Below are 24,311 nucleotides of genomic sequence, written 5' to 3'. Positions count from 1 at the left end.
TAGATCGTAAGCCTAACACGCTTAAGGTCATGGGTTCGATTCCCGTTCGCTGTATCTGTTTTTTGGTTGCTCTCGAAATCAAGGTCGACCCCAAGAACTTTTGAAACAAGGGCGATGAATTTGCTGTTTGTGATATTTCAAATTCTGTGGTTATTATTAAACCAAGTTTTTATTTGAAATTGGCAAACAGTGCAATACAAAACTGTTGCAACAACAAAAAAACCAACCGGATAACACCTCCAGCAAATGCTCCCTTCAAATTCACCTCCTACTGCGCAGCAAGCTTCAATGCTCTCCGAGAACCTAATCATGAAGGAGAAAAACATTCTGTTTATTGGCAACATCACTCAAGACACCGTTATTACGTATTCCGAGAAAATTTCAAATAATCCGACCACTTTACAACTACCGGAAAACGATCATACTCCCAACAACGATGATCCCATCATTGATTATTCCAGATTTGAAAAGGTTCAAAGTCAATCTCTAGGAGGTTCCGTCATGTTTGGCTGTTTAGCCTTCCAGCACTATATGAAAGAAGCTGAGCCCACTCTTCCGATCTCCCATTGTTCTCATCATTATGATCCTATCGTTCATCATCATCAGGATGGTTGTTTGAACGGCCATCATGATACAACAACAACTCTCAAATTCCAACCAAGAATATTTACAAAAATTGGCAAACGAGATGTGAGGAAATTGTTGAGGTTTTTTGAGAACCGAACGTTGGACCCATATCCTTCTGACGAAGAAGAAGAAGGTTTATTAGACGTGAATACCCCTCAACACGTTCAAAAGGAACAACCCGATATTTGTGTCGTTAAAAAGTTGAGAGGATTGAAAATGTTTGAGAATGTTGTTGTGGTCGATCATTATCATCAACACCAACAGGATCATTCCGAACCATTAGTAACAGCCATCGAGGAAAGCAAACTCACTCAATATGAATTGTGCTATCCTCCTCCATTGGAGAATGGAATGCCCAATCAGAGAACTCTCGTATGCCGGGATCGAGGAAGTATCTTTCAAACCGAAGATATTCACTTCATTCTGAAGGATCAACAATTAAGACAAGGACACTTGGAAGCTCTATTCTTTGTTCCAGTAGCTGCTGAGTTTGATCATCATTTTGTCAAACATTTTAGTGAACAAGTCATCCAACATTATGGGCAATCGCCAGTGATTGTGTGTACCGACATTCAAGGATATTTGAGGAAGATTGAAAGCGGTGGAAAAGTCTCACACAACTCGTTTGAATACTTGCAACAAGTATTGAGAATATTGTCCAGCGTCATTTCCATCATTAAATTAGATCATGAGGAAGCAAAGAAATGCATTGAAAGTAGTGAAAAATTGACTCCAGAACAATGTGCATTAATTCTCCAGGAGCAGTATGGCTTTCCAATTGTAAATGTCACTATGGGAGGTGGAGGAAGCGTTTGTGCCTGCAAAGGTAGTGAAATCACCTTTCATTCCAAATTGACAGAATCGAAAGAAGTGAAGTCTGAGAAACAACTGCATGCTTCAATAGTGAAATATTTTCCAGCCTACAAACCAAGGAGAGTGCGAGATGAAACAGGAGCTGGTGATACTTTTTTGAGTTGTTTTGTTGCCGAATTATTGGTCACCAAACATTCCAAATATAAGGATCAACCTCGATTAGATTCATTCACACTCTCTTACGAAGAAATATTTCATTGTGTGAAAATGGCATCAAGTTCGACCTCATTCAGAGTTGAAGAGCGTGGCCTTAATGGATTTGCTTCAAGAAAACAAGCATATCATCGAGTGTGTGAAAATAAGCATTAAATGTAAATTGTAAAATCTTGTTTGAATAGAGTTAGCAGCTTAAATTTTAAATCTTAGAATTTGGACCCAATGATCTGAATACACGACATTTCAACCACATGCTTTTCATATAATTCCACTTCATGGGGCTCTAATGAGATGGGTGAACGATGATATTAAACAACTTGTTTTTTTCAAAAATTTTTAAAGAATTTAGCATTCGTATTTAAATGATAATTTCCATAATATTCTTGTTCCTTGAGATGTTTGAATTTTTCAAAATCAATAAATGGAACACTGCAATGTGGACATCTTAATGGATTGTAGTATTTGTACTCTCCATAACCAGAGATCTGCAACATGTGATCCATCTCCTCATGAGACCTACCTAATTGGCCTTTATCAACGAACAATGTCGTTTTTCCATCATTCGAATAAAAATAATCAAGATTGGCAAAACCAGTATGATAATGAGAAAGAGAAAAACTGAGCTGGCACTGATCGCAAACACAAACGCAACGCACGTTGGTTGGAGTTACATATCCGGCAAAATGTAAACCTCTCTCAAAGAGACCTTTTCCTTCCAATCGTTTGTTTTTTTCGTTGGCATTTGACAAGTAAAAAGGCTGAAATCGAATTCCTTCTCCATCAAAATTCAAATAAGGCAATGAATGTTCTGTAGCACTTGATGAAATAATTCCATCCATCATCACTCCATAGTTTGGAAGCACCTTAATGGAAAAGTGCAAATATTGATTTTCCAAATTTGGATTGGTCGATAAGGGCTGAATGCTGTAAATTCGACATCTTTTTGAATTTTCATAAATCTCAATATCTGGAACTGATTGTGTGAAATGAATGACTGATTGTAATTCACACGTTGTTTTGTTGGAAAAGGATTCAGGGGTGTTTGAAGGATTTTCAATAAATATTTTGTTGTTTTCGTGTGAAATTCGGTTCTTCAATAATTCATTTCGAAATTAATTTTTTGAAATAGTTTCAAAACCAACCACTTGATTCGAAAAGCTCCTTGCTATGAATGAATTCGCATTGTAGCAAAAGAGTTTTTCATGATTCATTCCGTTCCGTAACGAAAATTTTGAAAGTCCATTCTGTAATCGAAACATTTTTTTCAATTTATTGGATGGCTATTTATTTTCATGGCAAGAGGCATCATGGATGAATACTGATATAAGATTCTAGGGAAAACCGATCAGATCCCGAGACTGCAACAAAGAATGTCGAAAATTAATTCCAAATCAGGATTTTTTTAATATTAAAAAAAATGGCTCCAAAACGAAAAAGAAACTCGGGTTCATCATCAACCAAGAAAAAGAAAGACAAGGAATCATCATCAACAACAAATGACAATACTAGTGTTGCTTCATCATCGGGAAATGGTCAGGAAACTCCAACCTTGCCACCAGTTTTGTCTAACAGCTCCGATATTGTTGGAGAGTCATCATCGACCAACCACAATGGAGAAAGTGCAAAATCATCATCGGAAGTTGTAAATGGATCAGTGCCAGAGGTAAAGAAGGAGGAAGAACAACAATTACCAAATGGACAGTTGGAGGAAGAATCATCCACCAAGAAACGAAAGTTAACTCCAACAGAAAATACCATTCCAGAGATTCCAAGAAGAAAATTTGAAATGGTGTTAAAGAAGTCCGAGTCAAGGAAGTCAGATAAGCCTTTTCGATTTACACCACTAAGCACACCAACAATATCCACAAAAACTCATGTCACCGAGTGTGCCAAGCCAACATGTTATTTGTGTCAAATTCAAAAACAACGAAGTGGCAGCCCTGAACCCCTTCCATCCGTAGACCCTGTTGAAATAAGCATTGAAAATTATTTGGACAATTTTTGTGAACAGCACAAGGCAGCATTGTCTGTAACCGATAACAAAACACCTAATTTAAAATCAATATCAGACATGATTTTAAGTACTTTAATTTCTGCTAAGGATTCTGAAGAAGAAGAATTACATGGGGATGAAATATTTAAATTTGAAAAAAAAGTGGACATGTTTTCTGGTATTGCTCCTTCACTAATTATTAGGCTCTTCTCTTCATATTTTACGATTGAAGTTCCAAAAACTAATGATGTGACTAGTATTCCATCCACTTTATCAACAAGACAAACCATGATCAAATATAATGAAGCAACCAAAGCTTTCCTTACAGCAATTGCTAAATGTAAATTAACCCCTGATTTAGTAGAAGAACTTCGAGAACTTAATTGTACATTTTATGATGGTTCTGCAGTCGTACAAGTTACCGATATGCGAGTAACCGATCCAACAAACAAAAAGACACCTCACCCTACTCAAGTTATTCTTTTGAAGCCTGAACCCACCAACTTGGAAAAACAGATTTGTGAATTTATTGAAGAAAATCTTGGAGAATCCGATCAACTTTCATCGAGTCAACGATTGGAAGTGATGCAGAAAATTCTCAACGCGGTCAAGAGTGAACCTAGTGACATTTTAAATAACAAGTCTTCCTCCCTCTGCCTAAATCCCGATCCAAAGGTTGGAATCCTTGCTAATGCCATACATTACAACAACACAAAACAGTTTTTCAGAAGAAGAACAAGGCCCAAACACCACTACTTTAATTACTCACAGAAAAATCAAGCTGCTACAGAAAATGTAACACAACCTTCTGTGATTGGACAAAAACAAGAACATCACTTACTTAACTTTATTGTTAACACAAAAACATGGAGCGAGAGTTTACTTTCGAGAAAGGAAAAGGCAACAATTTTACATCTCCCCAACAATGCGAACAAGAAAAAGAAACAAAAACTTTCATCAAAGCAGCGTAAGAGCAAGGAAAATGAAATATTCCCTCGAAATCAACAATCAGAATCGGTTCCTGCTGAATATGTCAGACTGAATGAAGCTAGCTTAGTGAACAACAAGCCACCCAACAGATGTCGTATTCTCAAATTTGAATCCTACGACAAACAAAAAACATGGCGTGTTGACATCATTCCTCATTTGGAAATGGGCGTGGAGCATTCGAAAAAGTTTGAGGCGTTTATTTTACCTCCTCATACCACCAATCCAAACAGTCAACAGCAAATTTATCCAGCTGAACAACCATCATGTTGTGTCATTGGAGGAAGACATGCTGCCGAACTCTACGCAAGAAGGTTGAAAGATATGTTCACAAGTAATGGCAAAACAAAACTCATGATGGATCACGAGCTTGATTTGCAATCTTACATTTCAGACAGTAGATTGCCAAAACCACCACTTCTTTTACAAAGATTGAACAAGTATCATCCATCAATGCAGAGCATGAAACCACAACCCAATCAACCTGCACAAGGAAATGTGCAAGCCACACCTGGAACTGTTCCACCTGGCACAAACTTTATCAATCAACCACAACCCAATACAGCAGGAGTTGCTACAATGGTGCAGGGTGCTGGTGCTCAGCCTCCACCATCAACATCCAATGCTACTGTTGCAGCCAATGGTGGAACAATGTTTGCAAAACCAATGATTACAACTGTCGGAGGTACAGTGATTCCTGCAGGTGGTGTCACTAGAACTGTCACAGGCACAATTCCACCAACTGCAACTACAGCCCAACTTGGAGCAAATGCTGTTGTCCAAAACATCCACCCTAACATGTTTGCGGTCTCTGGAAACATCTTGTTAAACACCATGTTGAGTCGTAGCGGGTATCCAGCAACAAATTTCAGCTACTTGCTCACTCCTACTGGAGGAATTGGAGGAGGAACTGCAACCATTAATCCCAACTTTTTAATGAGACCAGGTACAACTCTACCAACTGGTGTGACCATAAACCCTGCTACTGGTCAACCAACTGTAACTAATCAACCAGCTCAACCACAGAATAACAATACCAACAAATAATAAATTATTTTCCATTCATCCAAAATTGTTATTTTATGTGACATTTCAATAAACTTAAATCATGTTGGAAGCACGTTTCTTGACTGGGGTTGTACTAGTCTCAGTTTTTGGTGGTTCTTGAACTATCTGAACATTGTCACTTGTTGATAATTGTTTTTTAAGTTCATTAATTTCTCTCTTAGCTTGAACTAATTGATCCTCGCTATCCAAAAGTAATTCTTTCACCATCTCATAATACATGGAGTCTCGTTGACGAACCAATAAAACAATGAGAAACAGTATCAGAATAACGGCATTAATAAAATGCAGAGGTCCTTTCACTGCAGGATCTTGTTGACTTCCTTGTTTGACGTATTTTTCTAAAATGCTCTCTAATTGGTTCATATCCTGGTTATTGAAGGCTTTCTTCTTGGCCAAATGTTGAAGAATTTCTTGACTACTTTTAAGTCTTGCCTGAATTTCTTCTTCACTATTTGCTCCCTCTGAGTTTTGATTGTCGGTATTTGAAGTTGTTTGAGTTTTTTGAGTATTTCCTTCCGATTGTTGTTTACTTCTCTGATTATTCAAAAAATTACCAGAAGCGCTCAATGTATTCAAACATGATGAAAACATTCTAAAAGATGACATCTCTATCGAATTTATTCCCGAAATTGCCAATGATGATTTGGAATTTCCCAAATTCTTTAGAGGAGCGAATGATGCACAAGCTCGTAAAATATTTCGATTCATTTTTTTGGATTCAAAAATTGAAATCAGTCCCTAACCATCAAATCATCTCTTTACGAAATTAAGAGTGACACACAGTGGTTTAACTCGAGCCAAAATTTGCCAGCGAGTTTGTTGGTGTGTTGGTTGCGTCTCGCCCCTTGTGTGTTTTGTTGTGTGAGAATCCTCTGTGGTGAAAAATTCAAAAAAGTAAACTTTATGCGAAGAGTTTTTCGGATATAACTCAAAAAAAACGAAGCCACAAACAGATCATCACCTAAATTGTGAATGAACCACCAACAAGTCATGTGATAACAACAAGCATGCCACAACGATAACAACAATGACGACCATTCCGATACTGAAGAAGATCAAAAATGATGATATAGAACAACGAAATAAGCGTCATCGAAACAATGTGACAACCTATTTTCAACGAAATCAATTGAACGCCAATCCGAGAGCATTGTGGATGACCACTCAATTGGCCCTAATAAAAAGGCAAAAATAAGATGTAATATTTAAACCAATTCTCTGTACTATTTCACAAACGATGACATGATGGGAGTTGTTCGATTGCTTCTGTTGACGATTATTGGACATCTCCAACCATTGATAAAATTGGAATGGGATATTTCTGTCAAAACATAATGAATTTAAGTATCGGGAATCATTTCGATGTCTTGATTGTATATGATGAAACAGAATCTTTATTAAATGAAACATTTCGAAGTACTAAATGCTGTGTTGGAGAGGGTGTAATTGTTGACTTGTTGGCATTTTTTTTTGTTGAGTTATTCCGCAAACTCTTCGGACTAACAGCGCACTAAGTTTACTTTTTTGAATTTTTCACCAAAGAGGATTCTCACACAACAAAACACACAAGGGGCGAGACGCAACAAACACACCAACAAACTCGCTGGAGAATTTTGGCTCGAGTTAAACCACCATGTGTCATTTTAATTTTGTAAAGATCTGATCCGGATCTACCAGTTCAGTTTTTCAAATAATTCTTCTCCGTGAATCAATACTTGTCCATCAACAAACACATCATTGTTTGCTTTGATCGTTTTATGGATGCTTTTCACAAAAAAAATTATCAACAAGTTGTTCCGTTATCTTTGAATCTCCTTTTGTGAGCAAATCATATCCTCTCCCTTCTTGTTTCAGATTGCCAGTACTATATTAAAAATTATTAGAGTTTCAAACATTGGATTTGTTGGATTACAACCCGATCATGTCTTTTGGAAGTTCTAGTAATTCATCATCAAATACACCACCGCCAACGGTTTCAATTTGTTTATTGGGAGATTCCAATGTTGGAAAATCATCTTTCATCATTAGGTTTCGGACGAGTGATTTTAATGAAGAATATGTTCCTCGGCAATATTTAGGGTCCTATGTTGCCTGTAAGTATGTTGTTGGTTTACAATAATTTTTCAAATATGATTGAAATATGTGATGAAACGATGGTGAATTTTGATAAATAGATAAATTTGAAGGATATAATATTCGATTGCAGTTCTATGATACCATTGGATTAGAAGATTTTGAACATGTCAATGCTCAATATGATAAAATTGCAGACATTTATCTCATGTGTTTTGCTCTTAATGATCGAACAAGTTTTACCAATCTCGTGAAATATATTCGACAATTGAAAAGTATTAAGGGATTACCACTTGATGAAAAAGTAATATTTTTGGTTGGGACAAAATCCGATTGTTATGAACCAGTTATTGAAGAATATGATTGGAAAAGTATACAACATGATGTCACCAGAAAACTCACAGTGAAGGCACCACCCTTGTTGACACCTTCTGAACAACGAATTCGAAGAAATTTTCAAACAAATGTTTCAACTCTCACAACCGAGCAAGAAAATACAAGCTCTTCAGCACTGAACGTTGTGTCCTCTTCAACGTCAAGAGGGCAATATAATACAGTTTCACATACGCAGGAAAAGAAACTCTATATCAGTAGTTCAAGCGCTGACAATATTAGTACCTACAAACGACCAGCCTTACATCATGCCATGAAGCTTCCAGAAATTCCAAAACCACTTCATTCATCTACCAATAATACTTCAAACAAAATGTCCACAACAACAACCACTTCTATCAAACCCATTCCTCCAATGCCTCAATCCTCCTCAATAAGCTCTTCATCTCAACATGCTAACAAAACAGAAGAAAACGTGACATCAAACTCTCAAGAAAAACCCAAACACATTCGACAGAGAAGTAGTAGCTTGAAAGAATTTACAGCTTATTCCAAAGAACCTCTTCATACAAGACCTCCTCATCCCACTAAAACTTTTGATAACAAACCACGTTCTGGTACGATTCAAAATATGAAGACCTTTGATGAAGGTGACAAAAATAATGCGACACGTGGTGCAACATTTCAAGAAATTGTTGTCTTTTCACAAACACTTCCACGAGTACCACCGAAAAAAGACACATCCATGATGAACTCTTCACAACAACAGTCATCATCCATACGAAAGAAATTTTGTGTGAGTGACGAAGAAGTGGCTTCCTTCCTCAAAACCTATCCACTGTTTTCAGGTTATATTGAAACAAGTTCAAAAGAAAACACAAATATTAATCAAGTCATTCAAGAAGCACTTAAAATGTATTACAAGAGAATGCGAGTGGAAAAGTTGGGAGGAGGAAAGGATGAAAATTGCATGCTCATGTAAATATATTGAGACCAATTTTGTTTGTATTATCAGTTGAATCCTTTTTTTTGGTTTACCAGGCAGCTGTCTCGCTCTGAACTGTCATTTTCCACTTGCAAAAAAATAACAAGAACTTGACAGACAATAGTTTCCCTATCTGATGGACATCAAGACATGAACACAGGGACCAGTTCTAATACTTCACAACAAGCATCATCTTCTTCTTCTTCCTCTAACAACAACAGCAGCACAACTCCAGTCCGACCCGCGAATATTAGCATTCATCTGACTGCTGTTGGTGCTAACACAATGTCATGTGTCTACACAGGCCACTATGCCCATCTGATGAATCCGAGCGACCAGAATGGAAATTCATCGAATATCACTGGTCCAACTTTTCATCGAATTAATTAAGTCGCATGTGTGAGTTTATTAGTGTCATTGCCAAAATAAACAAGCAACACATGTAAGTTCTCATGTCAGAGGTGAAAGAAATCTGACATCACATCACACTTTTAATGAAGATCTTTTTGTTTCTTTTTCTTGACATAATTTTTAACTTTTCTTGGTATGGATTTGAGATTTTCCCATCGAGAATAGTATCGGAAATACATGGTGGCAATATTGAGGAAGGAATCATCAGGAAGTTGGTACAGCGAGTTGTTATATTTTGGCACCTTACACCTTACACTTAGTGTCAGTGCTGTTTGCATTTGACACTTGAGTGCCAAATGAATGAAGTGTGATTTGTATTTGACACTTGAGTGTAAGGTGCTATTTGTATTTGACACTTGAGTGTAAGGTGCGAAATGGATGTTGATTGAAATGGAGGTACTAGTTTGTGAACCTAACCATTCTACTTCGTGTTCAAACGAATCTATCAAACAAAAAAAAGGCATGATTTAATCTCATGCATCTACTTTCCTTTCGTATGTTAGCTTGGACCTTCGTATGAAAGGAGTTGGGAGGCACAAAAGATGATATGTTAACCTTTCATTCATGATGATAGACTCAGCCGTTAAGAAGTATGACTACGAAACAAAAACTGATTCCAGTTCCCTTAATTGTACCCTTCTGATTGCTTCAGCTTGACTTTTGCTGTTACCGTCATTCCCAAATCACTCAAATTCGATTACATCAGCCAACAACAGTGTTGAGCACCATTCTCTTGTTCTTCTCACCGTTTTTGTAACAATTGAACAAAAGTACATGTCACTATGAAGAAAAGCTGGCAAGTTTCACTCCCCTGTTGAACCAAATGAAAATGTTTTCCTACATGTACTGCAAGTGTTTTTCCTCAACATAAATCGTCTCTCAAGTTCATTCAGCAAGCTCTGACATCCTGTTCGACAACTTCATCTCAATCTCTTTCAACGCCGTGTTGTATGGCGCAACATCAACTCAGAAAACAGGTGCTGAACGGTGGAACATTATTTGAACCACTTGCCTCACAACGCTTCACCTTAGAAAATGAGCGTGAGTCTATTCTTCCCTCCATAAACTAAATTTCGTAGATGATCATTTGGTATTGTCGTTGTCAGACGAATTGTCCAAAAATTGCGTTCGTGATGCTGTTTCCTATACTCGATGATGATTGTGTAGTGAAGAGAATTTTGAGGCCCGTTGCTCACAACCGTGAAGACGGAGGTTTGTAATTTCAAAATAATATTTAAATAAATTAAAAAATATACAGGTGCTGATGACACTCGGCACTCAAGTGTCAGGTGCTGTTTGCATTTGGCACTCCAGTGTTAAGTGCTATTTGTATCTCCTTTTTGGGACTACGTGCCATTGCAAACGGCACTAAAGTGTAAGGTGTAAGGTGCTAAAAGGTATGTCCTCTGGTACAGCATGATTAATGTTAAAATTCTAAATACAATTCCAAAAACTGGAATCATTCCTACACAAAAGTTAAAATTATCCAAATCATATCCAAATACTACACATTGTCCAATGAGTATGGTTGGTTACATTCATGTGAGATCGTTGTTGCAATAGATACAAATGTTACCAAAATTCTGCCATTTTACAAAATCATACTTACATTCCAGTGACGACTTGATATCATATGTATCCTTATAATACTTGATTTCCACCAAATACAGAGCTTCCTGACAATATCGAATGTATGAAATGCAACTAAACCAATACATGGGTACAAAGATGGATTTCATTTGAGGCAATGTTGGTTTTGAGCCACCGACTAACTGAAACACCAACACCGATACAGCACTTGCCAATTGAGACAAATCCATCCGAATGGAAACACTGATTAAGCTACCCAATCCAAATGCAGAAAATTGCATCAACAAGATAATATAATAATACTCTCCAAAGGAAGCTCGAGGAGCATACAAGCACAAAAAGATGGAAAGGAATATTAATGGACCTAACACAATATTAGGTAACTGTTCCAAGTTCTTGGCTAGAAAATAGGCAATTGTTGATAAACCACTCGAACGTTCCTTCTTGAATACGAGTTGCTCTTGTCTCGTTCCAAAGGTACTTAGAGAGCTCATGGAGGCACACAACCCGAGTGCTAATGGAACAATACTTGCCACATTGATCAAAGGATTATTGAGAGGATATTCACAAATGCTACGAATGGCAACGGGACAGCTTTGAATGAGTTCAGAAGGCATGGGACCTGTGTATGTTTCTTTGAGAAAGATAATACCGAGCGCCAAGCCAGAAATGTAGACCATCAAACTGTCGATAAAGAAACTCATAATATCACGAATTTTCAATGAAAAGGATCGATATAGACACACAATGAAATGGAGAAGTGCACTTTGTTTTCGATTCTCTTCTTCCTTCACTAATATATCATAGGAGGACTCAGTATGTCCATTAAGGCTCGAGGAATGATTGTCAGAAAGATGAGAACTTGTATCATCGTTTCGATGTAAAGCACTGGAATTCTTGCTTTGGTACATTTCCCATTTTTGGAAAATTTCATCACATGTGAGACCTCGAAATTCTGTGGATTTTCTCTGAGAAGAACTTGTTGTTGAATTTCTCTCTGTTTGTGCTCGATAGGCTGCTTGAGGATCATAGATGGCATCGAGAAAGAAGTCACTTGGATTCACAAACGGGGGACATTCCAATTGTAATTCATTCTTAAAGTAATCCATTGCTGTTGAGCAAGGACCAGCGTATGCGACACGTCCTCCTTTTCCCAACAAGATGACATCGTCAAACATTTGAAAGATTTCATAACGAGGTTGATGCACTACAGCTACTACTGTTATTCCACTTCGTGCAATGTCTTTCATAGATTTAGCAACTTCAAAACTGCTATAAGAATCTAAACTGGAGGTAGGTTCATCTAAAAACAATACATATGGACATGCCACAAATTCCATGGCAATACTGACACGTTTTCGTTGACCTCCGGAAATACCTCTCTTGTTTTCATCTCCAATAATGGAATGACGAACTTCATTTAAATCCAATAATTGAATGACACCGTCGACTAACCGTTCCAATCTCTTTTGACTCACACTCCAATTTAAACGAGTTCGAGCAGAAAAGAGGATGGCTTCTTCCACTGTCAGTTGTCGATTCATAAAATCATCCTGTGTCACAAATGCACAAACATTCTTGAATTGTTTCATAGAAGCTTTAACGCCATTGATTTTGATGTCTCCATAGACATTGGCGTAGTGAGCATGATCCGAAAGGGCTGCCAACAGTGTGGATTTACCGCTTCCGCTAGGACCCATTATGCAGCTTACTCTTCCTGGTCTGAATGTTCCACATACATTTGTCAAAATTCGTTTGTTATTCGTTCTCAGTTGGCCGAGGGCAATAAAATCCTGGTGCACATAAATTTCGTGTCGAAGTTCCGGGTGGGCAGTACAGAGAAAGATTGGAAGTGGGTATGCACACAGTGGGCTCCACGATCGAAGGATTTTCACAATAGGTTTGTTCAGGACACTGTCATCACATCAAACACAAGAGAAATTCCAAATTTGTGAATCATTTTAAGATCTGTTCTTAAACTTACCTTAAGAGAAGTTTGGTTCGTAGCGGCATCCTCACCACTCACGACAAATCTTCCTAAATTACAATAATCTCCAATTTCACACTTCTTGATCGTAGATTGATCTTGAATATAAAGTCCTGGCGAGATTGGAAGAGCTGGAAAGTACGGAGTGATACAAAATGTTCCTATTTTCAATTCAATCATTGTTCACGTGCCACAATATTCAAGGCCAACAACTATTTAAACAACACAAAACTGCTACTTACCATTTGGGCAAGGTTCAGGGAATGAAGTGCCTTTTCGTGCACATGTACTGGATCCCTTTGGACCTGGCCATTGGGAAACTTCTCTTGTATCGATGTCAGATGCTGTGTTGACGGTATCAAAGGAGCAAGCAATTGGTTTAGTCATTCCCTTAAATGGACACATGAATCCTGGTGGACAAGGTTGCTGTACTCCTGAGACACAAAAATTGGAAACTTCACACTCTTTCACAGCATTCGGTCGTTCTGTGTAGTGACCTTCCGGAACTGTATTAAGAATGACTTTTCTGATGGATGGACACGACATGCCACTAAAACATGACGAGGTGTACTGTCCAAAGTGATTCAAATTCACAGGTATGGCCTCAGGAGTTGAGGAGCATGCACTCTGAAAAGGTTTCAGAAATTGATCCTCTGGATTAGATTTGAGTGTTTGACAAATGTTGTAAAACCGTTGTTGGGATTGTAATTCCCATCGTTCTCTCCACACTGTGACAAATAAATGTTGGGCATTGGAAGAAGCTTCTAGAAATTCAGATTCGCCTACAAGTCGAATTTTGTTGTAAGACTCCATCACAAGTGCGTTCATGGAACACAATTCTTGTTGCAAACCATACACCAAAATTTCCTTTCCTGATTTTGAAATAAATATTTGATTGACCATGTAATCTTGTAAAAATTGTGGAACGAATAGCTGCCCAAGTTTGTTCAGTGCTTGAAAATAACAATTCGATCCATTCAGTAGCTTTTCACATTGTGGAATAATAACACCTCCAATCGTACATGTTTTTTCCACATCAATCATCTCTGTGAGGTCCTGATTCAAAATGAAACTAAAGTTGGAAGGAACGTCATAATAACGCGAACGAATTTCTAAAACGTTCTCATTTTCAAGAAATCCCTCAAGCTTGGTCTCAATATTAAACGATTCCTGACACTTTTGAGTTTCACTGTTCCAAAAAGTTCCATTGACGATAGAACATAAGGAGGTATTCGCTCGTCCAGCTGGATTATCAAACACTCTATTAGTATCATTGTAAAAAGCATAAACACCAAATTCCAATAAATTTCTTGCCTTCAAATAATGAGAGTAGTTTGGCTTTTTCAAGGACAATACTAAATTCAATCCTTGACTTGGGTTTCCAACAATGTTTTCACAAGTGCTCTTTTCCAAATCAATTCTTCTAATAAATTCGTTTGCTATCGTTGCACCTGTAATTTCTTCATCCTCTGCAGCTACGTAAAAGGAGCTGGAATCAACTTGGGTCATGTCCACATGGTAATAAATACTAGAATTCTGGGGTAGAAATTCAACAATTTTAACATGCTTCTTTGTTGTGAACTGCAATAACAATCTAAATTTTTGTGCGCTTGCAGTTGTAAATGTGTTTCCGAACAATCCAGACTGTGAAAAAGGCCTAAAACTTAAATTTGAAGTGAAAGGAGCCAAAATATCAAATTGAAGAAATTGTGTGCTTGAAATTTCACATCCGTCTAACAAGTTAAACCTTAACCGAAACTTTCTGTCTTGATGGTTGTAATAGAGAACTCCTAAATATACTTTGCCCATATACACGGTGAATCTGACGTCTAAAGGTTGCATGTGTGAGGGCTCCTGACGATAAGGGCATGCATTGATCGAATCAGGTGAACCAGTCATTTCACCAGTAAACAAAGAAACTGCATTCTCCTTTGAAATTGTTGCGATTAAAATATTTGACCCGTTGTGTGCAATAGCATCCATGAATTGGACGGTGCTCCTGTCAGATGTCTTTCCTGCCAAAAAAGCTTTGTCTTTGTTGAAATTTACAAGTACAATCTCGCCAGACACCAAACCAAACACTACATATCGATTCTCACCCTCTGGCAACCGATCAAATTCTAAGGTGTTAATTTTGGTAATGTACTTGCATTTATCCCTCGGTGATATTACAGGATGTGATCCATCACCACCACTACCAATGATCGTACCATTCAACATGCTCAATACTCCACTCACTGACGTTTCACAAACAATACCACTCTCAGCAGAAGGCAACTGTGGAAATCTACCATCACTAAACAGAAAAGGGACAGAAGCAAATGGATTCTGAAATCGACACCACGAAGGTTGGAAAGTAGATGTCTTATCTCTACACAATCGTTGTTTCCATGTGGGCATTTTGCCTCTACACAGTTCTTGAGCGAATGATGCAATAGGAAGAGTAAGAACCAGAATGAGACTGCATGTTGCAAGAATAATCATCATGGAAAGGCCGAGCTGAGAACGATCGAACTGCTTCTTTATGATCGTGCTCGGTGTTGTCATCAGAGAGCAACTCTTTGAAGAGCGACAGAGCTCGTCATGCCTGTCAAACATTTTTTGTGTTGAGTGGAGGCAGTGGTGATGCAAGTTGTCTTTTTGTTGTGTGGAATTGATGAAATTCATTTCCGAAGCTAATTGGAATCTCAATGTCAGTTTCCGAAATTTTCAATCTTATTTGGAAAGTTGTTGGAAGGCTTGCAACAAGTTCCCAAAAGTTTTACTGGAAGCCTGTTCTCATCATGACGAATCATTCAATGAAACTCAACGATTCGCTCTTATCCATATTCTGAACAGTACAACATCACCAACGGTTCATGATACAGGCAACAATTTCTTCTATGATCTGCAAATCCAATTTCAAAGTATCGGAATCCAACTGGCAACTGGCCAACATGAAGTGGTATCGTGATTGCCAACCTCAAGTTTGCATATTTTTTGTAAACAACGCTTCTTATTAATAACTTGAATTTTTGATGTAACAGTCTGTAAACCAGGAGACGAACCCTTGGCCAAGGGTTGATACAACAGAATTGTTGAGGTGAGTACCGTTCACGTTTTGGTGTTGCAGTGTGTTCACGATCCAACAGAACGTGAAAATTTCCGAAAGGATTTTGTACATTTAAAGTCTCACGCACATGTTACACATCAAAAAAGCGTGAAAAGGTATTCGACGATGGGTTTACAACCCCACCAACAAACAGCAAGTCCACACCAACAACTTGCATGATCAACGAGTGTTCAAATTTTCCCAGTTTTTCATCCAATCTCGAAAAAAAAAACAAAGAATTCATTTCATACAACCATTGATCGATCCACTGAATCATGAACAACATGAGCGAGTATAACAACACTTCAATATTTGATTCCAATCCACAAGAAGAAGTATTCCTCCATGAGCAAGACGTCTTTGATCACCAAGAACAAGATTCTTTCGTTTGTACTCCAGATTCAAGCTCTTGTTTCTCCACGAATCAAGATGAGAATTCAGAAAATTCCCAACATCCTCTTCTCTCATCATCCATAGAAACCATTCAACCATTGAACAACGGCGGATTGATCCATAGCCTTCCCATGCAAGCAGTCATGCCTCCAAGTGGCTCTTCTCCATCTTGGTTACTCGTGATTGGATTCCCAGTTGACCCCTCTTTGGTATCCTCTGCAGATTTCAATCAATTGAGAATTCCCTCGACATGGGACGGAAAATTCCAATCCACAAGTCCTGACTCTCGTTTGTCCACAACAAGCAATAACGCTCCAGTTTCAATTTCTCACTTGATGCAAATTCCATGCACAACTCCATTGTCATCATCGACCGGTCTGTCCTATGATCAACTCGGTCGTTTGATTGGACAAATTCCTAACGAGTGTCCATTCCAACCACTCAACACGCCACAGTACAATGAATTACCAAATCAAGGTAACAAGAAGGATGCTGTTTCATCCATGTTGGAATGGAATGGTTCCAACTTGACAAAACGAAAGCATGATTCTATGAGCGTTACAAGTCCACCTCTTCAACAGCGTACAAAGAAGTTAAAGAAACGACATGCTTCCTCTCCGGTAGCTTCTTCCTCCTCCGATTCCGGCCATCCGATTCATGAACGCCTTTCATCACAATTCAAATTGGAAGACTCTGCAAGTGTCGATCATTCTGATTCAGATACCAGTGAGGAATCATCTTCTCAAATATCCCTCAATGCTTCTCTTCCAGAAGGTACTGACATTTATTTGCCATACTTGGAAATGGGAACTGGAGTGATTATGACTTACAGAACTCGACGTGGAGAATCTCAAAAATTGTATGGTCTATTACCTGAAATGACTAATTGTTGTGGAAGTGCCTTACGCTTTGCATATTGTTCTTCCAACAAGGGCAATCCTTATCGATACATTTTAGTGTATCGTCTCCCACATTCGATTCCGGATTTGGATGTCTCAGCTTTGGAATTCCAAGTCGATTGTCCTGAAAAGTCTGAAATGAATGATCAATTTGTAGCAGAGTTTCAACCAACCAAGAGCAATTCAGAAAGTATTCATACATCCTTTGTCCAAGGTTCTTTCTCTATTTCAAAAGTGGGAACGAAGAAGGTAACAAAATTTCGCTTTTGTCTTTGTTTGTACTATCAAGAACAATTGATTTTTAGATCGAGTCCTTTTGCATTAGTTTCAAAAGACAAGAAGAAAACACACCATTGTCAGAATGACGACGAGTGTTTCAAAAGAAGAATTGGAGAGAGATCTCCAAGTTTTTCGGATTTTGAGCAAGACCTTTGATGGTCCATTCCCTCATGAAATTATTGTACCATAGTTAAGAGATGTCTTTGTCATGTTAAAATTGTCATGTTCTTTCAACATTGAAAAAAAATACATCATTGACATTTGTCACTTCCTTATTGGGTTGTTGAGTTGGGTTCATAATTCTTGTTTTGTAATTTACAAGTTCAATAGAGATAGAGCACGCTCCATCCAGTCATGTTATGTCAAACCTTTCACTGGTCCAAGAATGCAACGAATACAAATTCATTCTAAACAAAAGCATCATCCACTCTTTCCATCTAATATCAATGCATTCAAGGAATAAGAGTAGAGGTGGAGAAGCAATTCAAGACAATCTCACCTCTACAACCTCAAATCCACCTCTGTTACAAAATGTATTGCCCTATTTATCCCCTCGTTCCAAGCTTTCATTCCAACATGTGGATGAGGAATTAGTTTCACCTCCATGTTCGCCACGAATGTCCACAGCGCATTTTCTAGTTGGTCTACCTTCACGTTCAAGTCCACTCTCCCCATCAAGTCCTTCTCGGAATAGATCCTTTTCATGCAAAGAGTCTTCGGCGCCAAGAATTTTCGAAGCACACGATCTGTATGATTTTCCATTATTGAATTCTCATCATTTTCCCTCTTGCAATACATCATGCCATGATGAAAATGTTCCTCCTTCTCCAATGCATGATGCTTCCAAGAATAGGCATTCATCCTTCCCTCGTTATTCAAGTTCTTCCATGCTTCGTCATTCCTCTCGGGTGTTTCGGAAGAGTCATAAAAAAATTTCCTCCTTCATGCTTCATCGGAGAAAGGCTTTTGAGGTGTTTGAGGAAGAGACGTTGGAATTTCTTCATTGGCGGAGATGGAGGAAGGATATTAAGGAAACTCAATGTCTTGGTGATGGATGTGAGAACGAGAGACCGTTTTGTCGTTTTCTATGGAAACAAAATAGAGAATATATTTTTGTGTTGATTCCGATAGTAAGGCGTGATGGAGATGATGTAAATATGAATGATGGAAGGTTGGAGTTGAAAGTGGAGATTCATGAACAACGAGTGAAAGCTTTTTTACAAGTAAGAGAAGAAGATGAACGGTTTAGAGAAGAAGTGCTGTTAGATTCGTCGTTATCAGTAACTATTCATGCGAAGGAGTCAAATTGGGGCGTGATATACAATAACTACCTTTTTCTAGAGCTCAAAAAGCATGATCTAAATGATGATGTACATTATCCATTTTCATTACCGCTTAAAATTGAGCACAAATCCAATCATGTCAATGCGGAGGTAGAGTATGTTCTTCAGCCATCCGAGCCTCCTCTTCATCATGAAATGCATTCAGAATGGTTTCAATATCTTGTGGAGGATATTTTGGAGTGTCACAAAGATTATGAGAAATTGAAGAAAGATCTCATCTTATCTTCTACTGGATTACACCAGTTCAACCTTGAAGAGGCGGCGCTTAAATATCATCAAGCTTTAGAAATGCCAGAATTGTCTGACGCTTATATTGTATACCGGGAAGCTGCAGATCTTGGTCATGCTCAAGCTCGTTATGCATTTGCCAATCTTTGTTTGCTAGAAAGTGATAATCCTTTCGGCATTGTACGTTCAGAAGACCAAGCGTTACATTATTTGCAACTTGCTTCATTTCAAAATAACTATGCAAAGGCAAGTGTAAAAATTGCAACCATGTATTTGAAAGGAGTGGGGAACGAACGGAAGGATATTACGAAAGCAAAGCTTTTCTATGTCGAGTCTATTATTCAAAGTGGTGATGCAAAGCCAATGCTACAACTTGGAAACATTTATGAAGAGATGGCAAGCCAAACTGAAGACGAAATAGAATGTAAATTATTGAGAAAAAAAGCCATGTCTTGGTATCGTCTTGCTGTCAATCGTGGATTTGCAAATGCATGTATTAGCGCATCTCTTTTGTTACACAAGTGTAAGAAAAAGGATTTGGCAGCCTCCATGATATTCTTTAAGATAGGACGAGTATTTTCTGGATCTGTAGACGACACTGTAGCACATAGGAAAGACAAATTAGCATCTATTGAAGAATCAGATTCACTGTACATACCTCATTATAGCCCACGCAAAACTATTAGGTCTGTGAAATCTGTGGTATGCTTAAAGCGCCCACAACCGCTGAGACTGGAGCAAAGTTCTACACACAACAACTCAAAACATAACGAGGAGCGAGAAGACATGGTTGACTTAATAGGATATACACCAATTGATTCTTCCAAGTTTCATCTACCAGGTGGGGAGGTGTTGTTGAAAAATCAAGTGAAAACCCTTCAAGTTGACAAATTAGCCCTTGAAACCAAAATACAAGAAATAACGGATAGGTATGAAAAAATCGTGGCATCAATGAAGATTGAAATCAACAATTTGAGGGCCGAGTTGGAAAAGAGCAAAAGTGAAAATGAATCATATGCTAGAGAAATGAAAGCAATTACCACGATGAGAGAAGCGTTCCAACAACAAGAATTAAGAATCGCCATTCATCATGCATTACTGAGCTTAAAAATTCGAGCTAACGTTAATATTGAGCTGCCTCCTCTTGTAGATAGAGCCGTCGAAGAAAATGTCAAAATGGAAGAAATAAGCTCCTGGTTTAAAAGGCAGACTGGGAGGTGAACTATTTTCTGCTGTTTCCAGTTGTGCCTTATTAAACGCTTGCGAAATGCTCAAGCGAGTTGTACAAGAAATCAATAACCTGATGTCCACTCCACTAACAAAGCAAATTTAATAATTATTCGTTGGTTTTTTCTTCAAGTTCTTGTTTTGCTTGTTGTGATGACTGTTATTGCTTGCAACAGTGGAGTGAGAGGTCGTTGTTGGTCTGTTCTTTGAGGAGTATCCAAAACTAGTCGTTGGGTTATTATCATCATACGAGTTATGAACCTTTGATGAGGTTCCAACAACAGAAAGTGGTTTCGAATGTTGTTTCTGAGGAGAGGCATGCAGGCTCGAGTTCAAAGGTGATTCTGCATAATCCTGGTGGCGTGAATCCAGCGGAGATTTATCGGTTCCCTCGTCAAAACTATTGAAATAAGGATTAAAACTGCCAGTGCTAGATGCTGTATCGTCATTATTGAAAAATGGGTCCCATGATTCGCTGCCCTCGCCCACATCAATATTGTCAGAAGATGAGTTATGTGAGCTATGAGCGTTTCTACGATGTCTTCCAGTAGGAGATTTTTGAGGATGCTTTGGCGGCTTTGAAGAGAATACTGTGTTTGAGCCTTGTTGTGACTGCTGGCCTTTGATACCGCCTACGTTTGCGTTGCTCTTATTAGTCGACACTTTTTGAGAATTATTTGTCTGGAGCTTGGTGCCTCCATTCGAGAAAGATCTAGATCTTCCAGAGTGTGTCGTTGTTGCATTGGTGTTATTGTCCTCGAGTGATAGGCCTTGCATGCTCTCTCTGATATTTCCATCAAGAAGTGGAGGATTTCTGGCTGCTGAGCTTCGTCTTCTTCCATACGAATTTCCATAGCTACCAGCAGCTGAAGGTGTTGATCCTAAAATTGATGAACCAAACACTTGTGGTGACATTCCCAAATAACTACCTGTGCTAGGTGACGCTTGATATGGTTGATAAGAATATGGAGCCATGTAATTGCCGTGCATATTGACATTAGGACAGTTGATATTGGACCCCCACGAAGAAGCTTGTGTATAGCTTCCAAAGCTACCACTATAACTTCCTGATACTTGATTTGTGTTGGAAATTGGAATGCTATGTGGAACATATGGGCTTGTACCAAGCGGTATTTGTTGTGGATCCAAAGAGTTTGGTGCAAAAGCTTGTCTGAGATAGGAATTTGTCATTGGAGAAGCATTCGCAGAGTTATAATTAACAGGACCTGTAACAGGCGAAAGTCCATAAGAAAGGAATGATTGATTTGGAGTGCCTATCGATGTACCAAATAAATGAGGAGGAAGAGAAGTAGGAAAAGAGGGACGAGGAAGTAATCTTTTGAGCTGTTGGGCGTTCGCAAGAGAATGTTTCGTTTGTGGTGGAATAAATGGTGTTGTAAATTCCTTGTTTGTTATGAATGGATGAAGTATTGCTTGATCTGGAGTCCATCTCTTGAAAGGATCTAATTGAAGTAGCCCATTCAAAAAATCTGCAAATGAAGCCCTTAACGTCATTTCCTTTTCATCAACCTTAGAGTTGCTTACATAATGATTCACTAAATCAGGAAGTTTGGTATAATTGAAATATCTTTTCCACTCCAATTGTGGGACCTTGGGATTTTCTTGATAGAATTGACGTTCTGGTTTTAGCTCATAAAAGCTAATGCTGCCATCTTGTTGCAATGGCATATCAATGTCTTGTCCATTTGTTCTAGTAGAAATTTGATTAAAGTACTTTGATCCAAATTTGCCATACTCTATCATGTAGGGAGGAGGTGTTCCGAACATTTCTACAATTCTTGCTAATTGATTATACTCATTTACTCCAGGAAGCAAAGGCAATCCTAAGAAAAGTTCCGCACAAATACAACCTAATGACCACATATCTATTGACTTGTTGTACCTTAATCCTAAAAGAACTTCTGGAGCTCTATAAAATCGAGATTGGATATAAAAATTTCCTGCAAATTCAGAATTTCTTGCGTAACACGCGGATCCAAAGTCTATCACCCGTAACAGGTCTTTTGGATGAGATAAGTCTGTTAATAAAATATTTTCTGGTTTTAAGTCACAATGAATAATATCAGCATCAGCTAACAAACACAGAGCATCCAACATCTAATACAGTTATGATGATCTGTACTAAAATTAATCAACTACCTACCTGAGACAAAAATACAGAAATAAGATTAAGAGAAAGCCCAATAAATCTATTCTGCTTGATAAGCTCAAATAAATTCATTCCCAACAACTCCACAACGATACACAGATGATTCATGTGAGTAAATTGGTCAAGCTTGGTAATAATATGATGATGTTGTTCTTTGCCATGGTTTTTTAAATCATCCAACACAGAAATTTCTATCTGTGCTTGCCTTACGTACGCTGTTTTGTTTTTTATAACCTTTACAGCTACAGTTTGTTTTGTAAAGAGATCTTCACATTTCACTACCTGGCCAAAAGTTCCCTGTCCCAATAAACCAAGCACATGATATCGGTCTCCAAGAATGGCACCTGTAAAAAGTATAAGATTTCCCTCTATGTTGTCATGCCCTCCATTATGAACTCCTTCACTTGGAACTGTGAGTATTTGAATATTTTCACGAGCACAAGACTTGTAGAAAACTGACAATCCTAGTGTCAGTGTCTTGAGAGCGTTTTGAGAAGGATAAAGAGGCGTGAAATGTTTTTCATTGCTATTGTTGTTGTTGTTAGAAGATTCTGAAAAGCTTGATGTCGAAGGAGTAGTGGTGTCTGATGAAGTAATATCACGTAAAGCGGAAGAGGATGGTTGGCTCAAGGAAGTATTGGAAGGGCTAGAAAGAGGGGTTAAATTAGGGGTTGTTGTGTTTGTGGACGTGTGCGAAGACGAGGATAAAGCAGGTGATGATATCACTTGTTGTTTGGAGTATTTGACAAAGCCAATAGGTTTGTCTGAAGGGATTTTGGCGGTGGTGTGATGATTGTTTTGATTTGATGGGGGAGAGTATGGTTGGGTGGTAGTTGTGGCTACTGAGAGAGTAGTGTTGGCAGTATTACTGGAAGGAAGCGTCTCAACGTTTGAGGATTCTGTGATGGGCTGATTAAAGGGATGGGTGGATGTATCGGCAATGTTGCTCTTGTAATTCTTCAAAGAAGACATGATGTTGTTGGTGGTGATTTGATAAATAATGAAATTGAGAAATGGAAAGGGAAGAGTGATACAAAGGCTGGAGCACGCTCAAACAGTAAGTACAACCTTGATGATGATTGAATTACTGAAATTGTTGGTTGATGGTAGTAGGAGAGAATAGGCAAGAAGAAGAGTTTGATCCAACCGAGGCTCTTGGTATAGATTCCGTACTCACTCTTTATAATGTTGCTGTTATTCTTCTTCGGGCTTGGTGTTTGTGATATGAAATAGGAGAAGAGCGAGCACAGCAAAAGTTGTCGTTGCTCTCAATTTCAAAAATCCTATCCTTCCTACAAACACCCAACAGCAACAATTGGAAATAAATACGTGATGAACTGGGGTTGAATGATGATGGTTGCCGCGTTATGCTCGGCCGAAGAAAACTCTGCTGTGATGAAACAAGTTGCAAAATATTTTTTAATAATAGATTTCGTTCTTCTTTGAAAATTGATGGAGGAAAACATCTTCTGTGCAGATCTTGCACACAGACCAAGGTCGGCTATCATTGCCTTGATCGGTCATTTTACGACACCATTATTCACTCGTTTGATTGAACTGTAAAGGTTCCTGACAGCAAGACTTCTGAAGTTGCTTTA

At 38.3% G+C, this 24,311-nt stretch overlaps 10 protein-coding genes across 10 annotated transcripts; 5 read left to right on the top strand and 5 right to left on the bottom strand.

Annotated features, from left to right (window-relative positions):
* Positions 1–246: 246 nt before the first annotated feature.
* Positions 247–1,809, top strand: C9374_004982 (uncharacterized protein; the record flags this gene model as incomplete). Its single annotated transcript, XM_044694681.1, has 1 exon — positions 247–1,809. One exon carries the CDS (start codon positions 247–249, stop codon positions 1,807–1,809), a length of 1,563 nt encoding a protein of 520 aa, XP_044548694.1.
* A 173-nt stretch (positions 1,810–1,982) lies between these two features.
* Positions 1,983–2,915, bottom strand: C9374_004981 (uncharacterized protein; the record flags this gene model as incomplete). Its single annotated transcript, XM_044694680.1, has 2 exons — positions 1,983–2,747; positions 2,799–2,915. The coding sequence occupies 2 exons, from the start codon at positions 2,913–2,915 to the stop codon at positions 1,983–1,985; spliced, it is 882 nt and encodes a 293-aa protein (XP_044548693.1).
* Positions 2,916–3,073: 158 nt separating this feature from the next.
* C9374_004980 (uncharacterized protein) lies at positions 3,074–5,683 on the top strand (the record flags this gene model as incomplete). Its single annotated transcript, XM_044694679.1, has 1 exon — positions 3,074–5,683. The coding sequence occupies one exon, from the start codon at positions 3,074–3,076 to the stop codon at positions 5,681–5,683; it is 2,610 nt and encodes an 869-aa protein (XP_044548692.1).
* Positions 5,684–5,737: 54 nt separating this feature from the next.
* On the bottom strand, positions 5,738–6,412 carry C9374_004979 (uncharacterized protein; the record flags this gene model as incomplete). Its single annotated transcript, XM_044694677.1, has 1 exon — positions 5,738–6,412. The coding sequence occupies one exon, from the start codon at positions 6,410–6,412 to the stop codon at positions 5,738–5,740; it is 675 nt and encodes a 224-aa protein (XP_044548691.1).
* A 1,213-nt stretch (positions 6,413–7,625) lies between these two features.
* C9374_004978 (uncharacterized protein) lies at positions 7,626–9,092 on the top strand (the record flags this gene model as incomplete). Its single annotated transcript, XM_044694676.1, has 2 exons — positions 7,626–7,797; positions 7,879–9,092. The coding sequence occupies 2 exons, from the start codon at positions 7,626–7,628 to the stop codon at positions 9,090–9,092; spliced, it is 1,386 nt and encodes a 461-aa protein (XP_044548690.1).
* Positions 9,093–10,852: 1,760 nt separating this feature from the next.
* On the bottom strand, positions 10,853–12,796 carry C9374_004977 (uncharacterized protein; the record flags this gene model as incomplete). Its single annotated transcript, XM_044694675.1, has 2 exons — positions 10,853–11,010; positions 11,116–12,796. The coding sequence occupies 2 exons, from the start codon at positions 12,794–12,796 to the stop codon at positions 10,853–10,855; spliced, it is 1,839 nt and encodes a 612-aa protein (XP_044548689.1).
* A 58-nt stretch (positions 12,797–12,854) lies between these two features.
* On the bottom strand, positions 12,855–15,681 carry C9374_004976 (uncharacterized protein; the record flags this gene model as incomplete). The annotated part of the gene is made up of 3 exons (XM_044694674.1): positions 12,855–13,010; positions 13,081–13,244; positions 13,326–15,681. The coding sequence occupies 3 exons, from the start codon at positions 15,679–15,681 to the stop codon at positions 12,855–12,857; spliced, it is 2,676 nt and encodes an 891-aa protein (XP_044548688.1).
* Positions 15,682–16,458: 777 nt separating this feature from the next.
* C9374_004975 (uncharacterized protein) lies at positions 16,459–17,901 on the top strand (the record flags this gene model as incomplete). Its single annotated transcript, XM_044694673.1, has 1 exon — positions 16,459–17,901. One exon carries the CDS (start codon positions 16,459–16,461, stop codon positions 17,899–17,901), a length of 1,443 nt encoding a protein of 480 aa, XP_044548687.1.
* A 290-nt stretch (positions 17,902–18,191) lies between these two features.
* On the top strand, positions 18,192–20,537 carry C9374_004974 (uncharacterized protein; the record flags this gene model as incomplete). The annotated part of the gene is made up of 1 exon (XM_044694672.1): positions 18,192–20,537. One exon carries the CDS (start codon positions 18,192–18,194, stop codon positions 20,535–20,537), a length of 2,346 nt encoding a protein of 781 aa, XP_044548686.1.
* Positions 20,538–20,645: 108 nt separating this feature from the next.
* Positions 20,646–23,685, bottom strand: C9374_004973 (uncharacterized protein; the record flags this gene model as incomplete). The annotated part of the gene is made up of 2 exons (XM_044694671.1): positions 20,646–22,661; positions 22,708–23,685. The coding sequence occupies 2 exons, from the start codon at positions 23,683–23,685 to the stop codon at positions 20,646–20,648; spliced, it is 2,994 nt and encodes a 997-aa protein (XP_044548685.1).
* Positions 23,686–24,311: the final 626 nt, after the last annotated feature.

Source organism: Naegleria lovaniensis, assembly GCF_003324165.1.
Source record: "Naegleria lovaniensis strain ATCC 30569 chromosome Unknown tig022, whole genome shotgun sequence".
In the NCBI taxonomy this organism is placed as follows: domain Eukaryota; phylum Heterolobosea; class Eutetramitea; order Acrasida; family Naegleriidae; genus Naegleria; species Naegleria lovaniensis.
The sequence above is the reverse complement of the archived record's forward strand: the minus strand, read 5'-3'. Positions and strand labels throughout refer to the sequence as shown.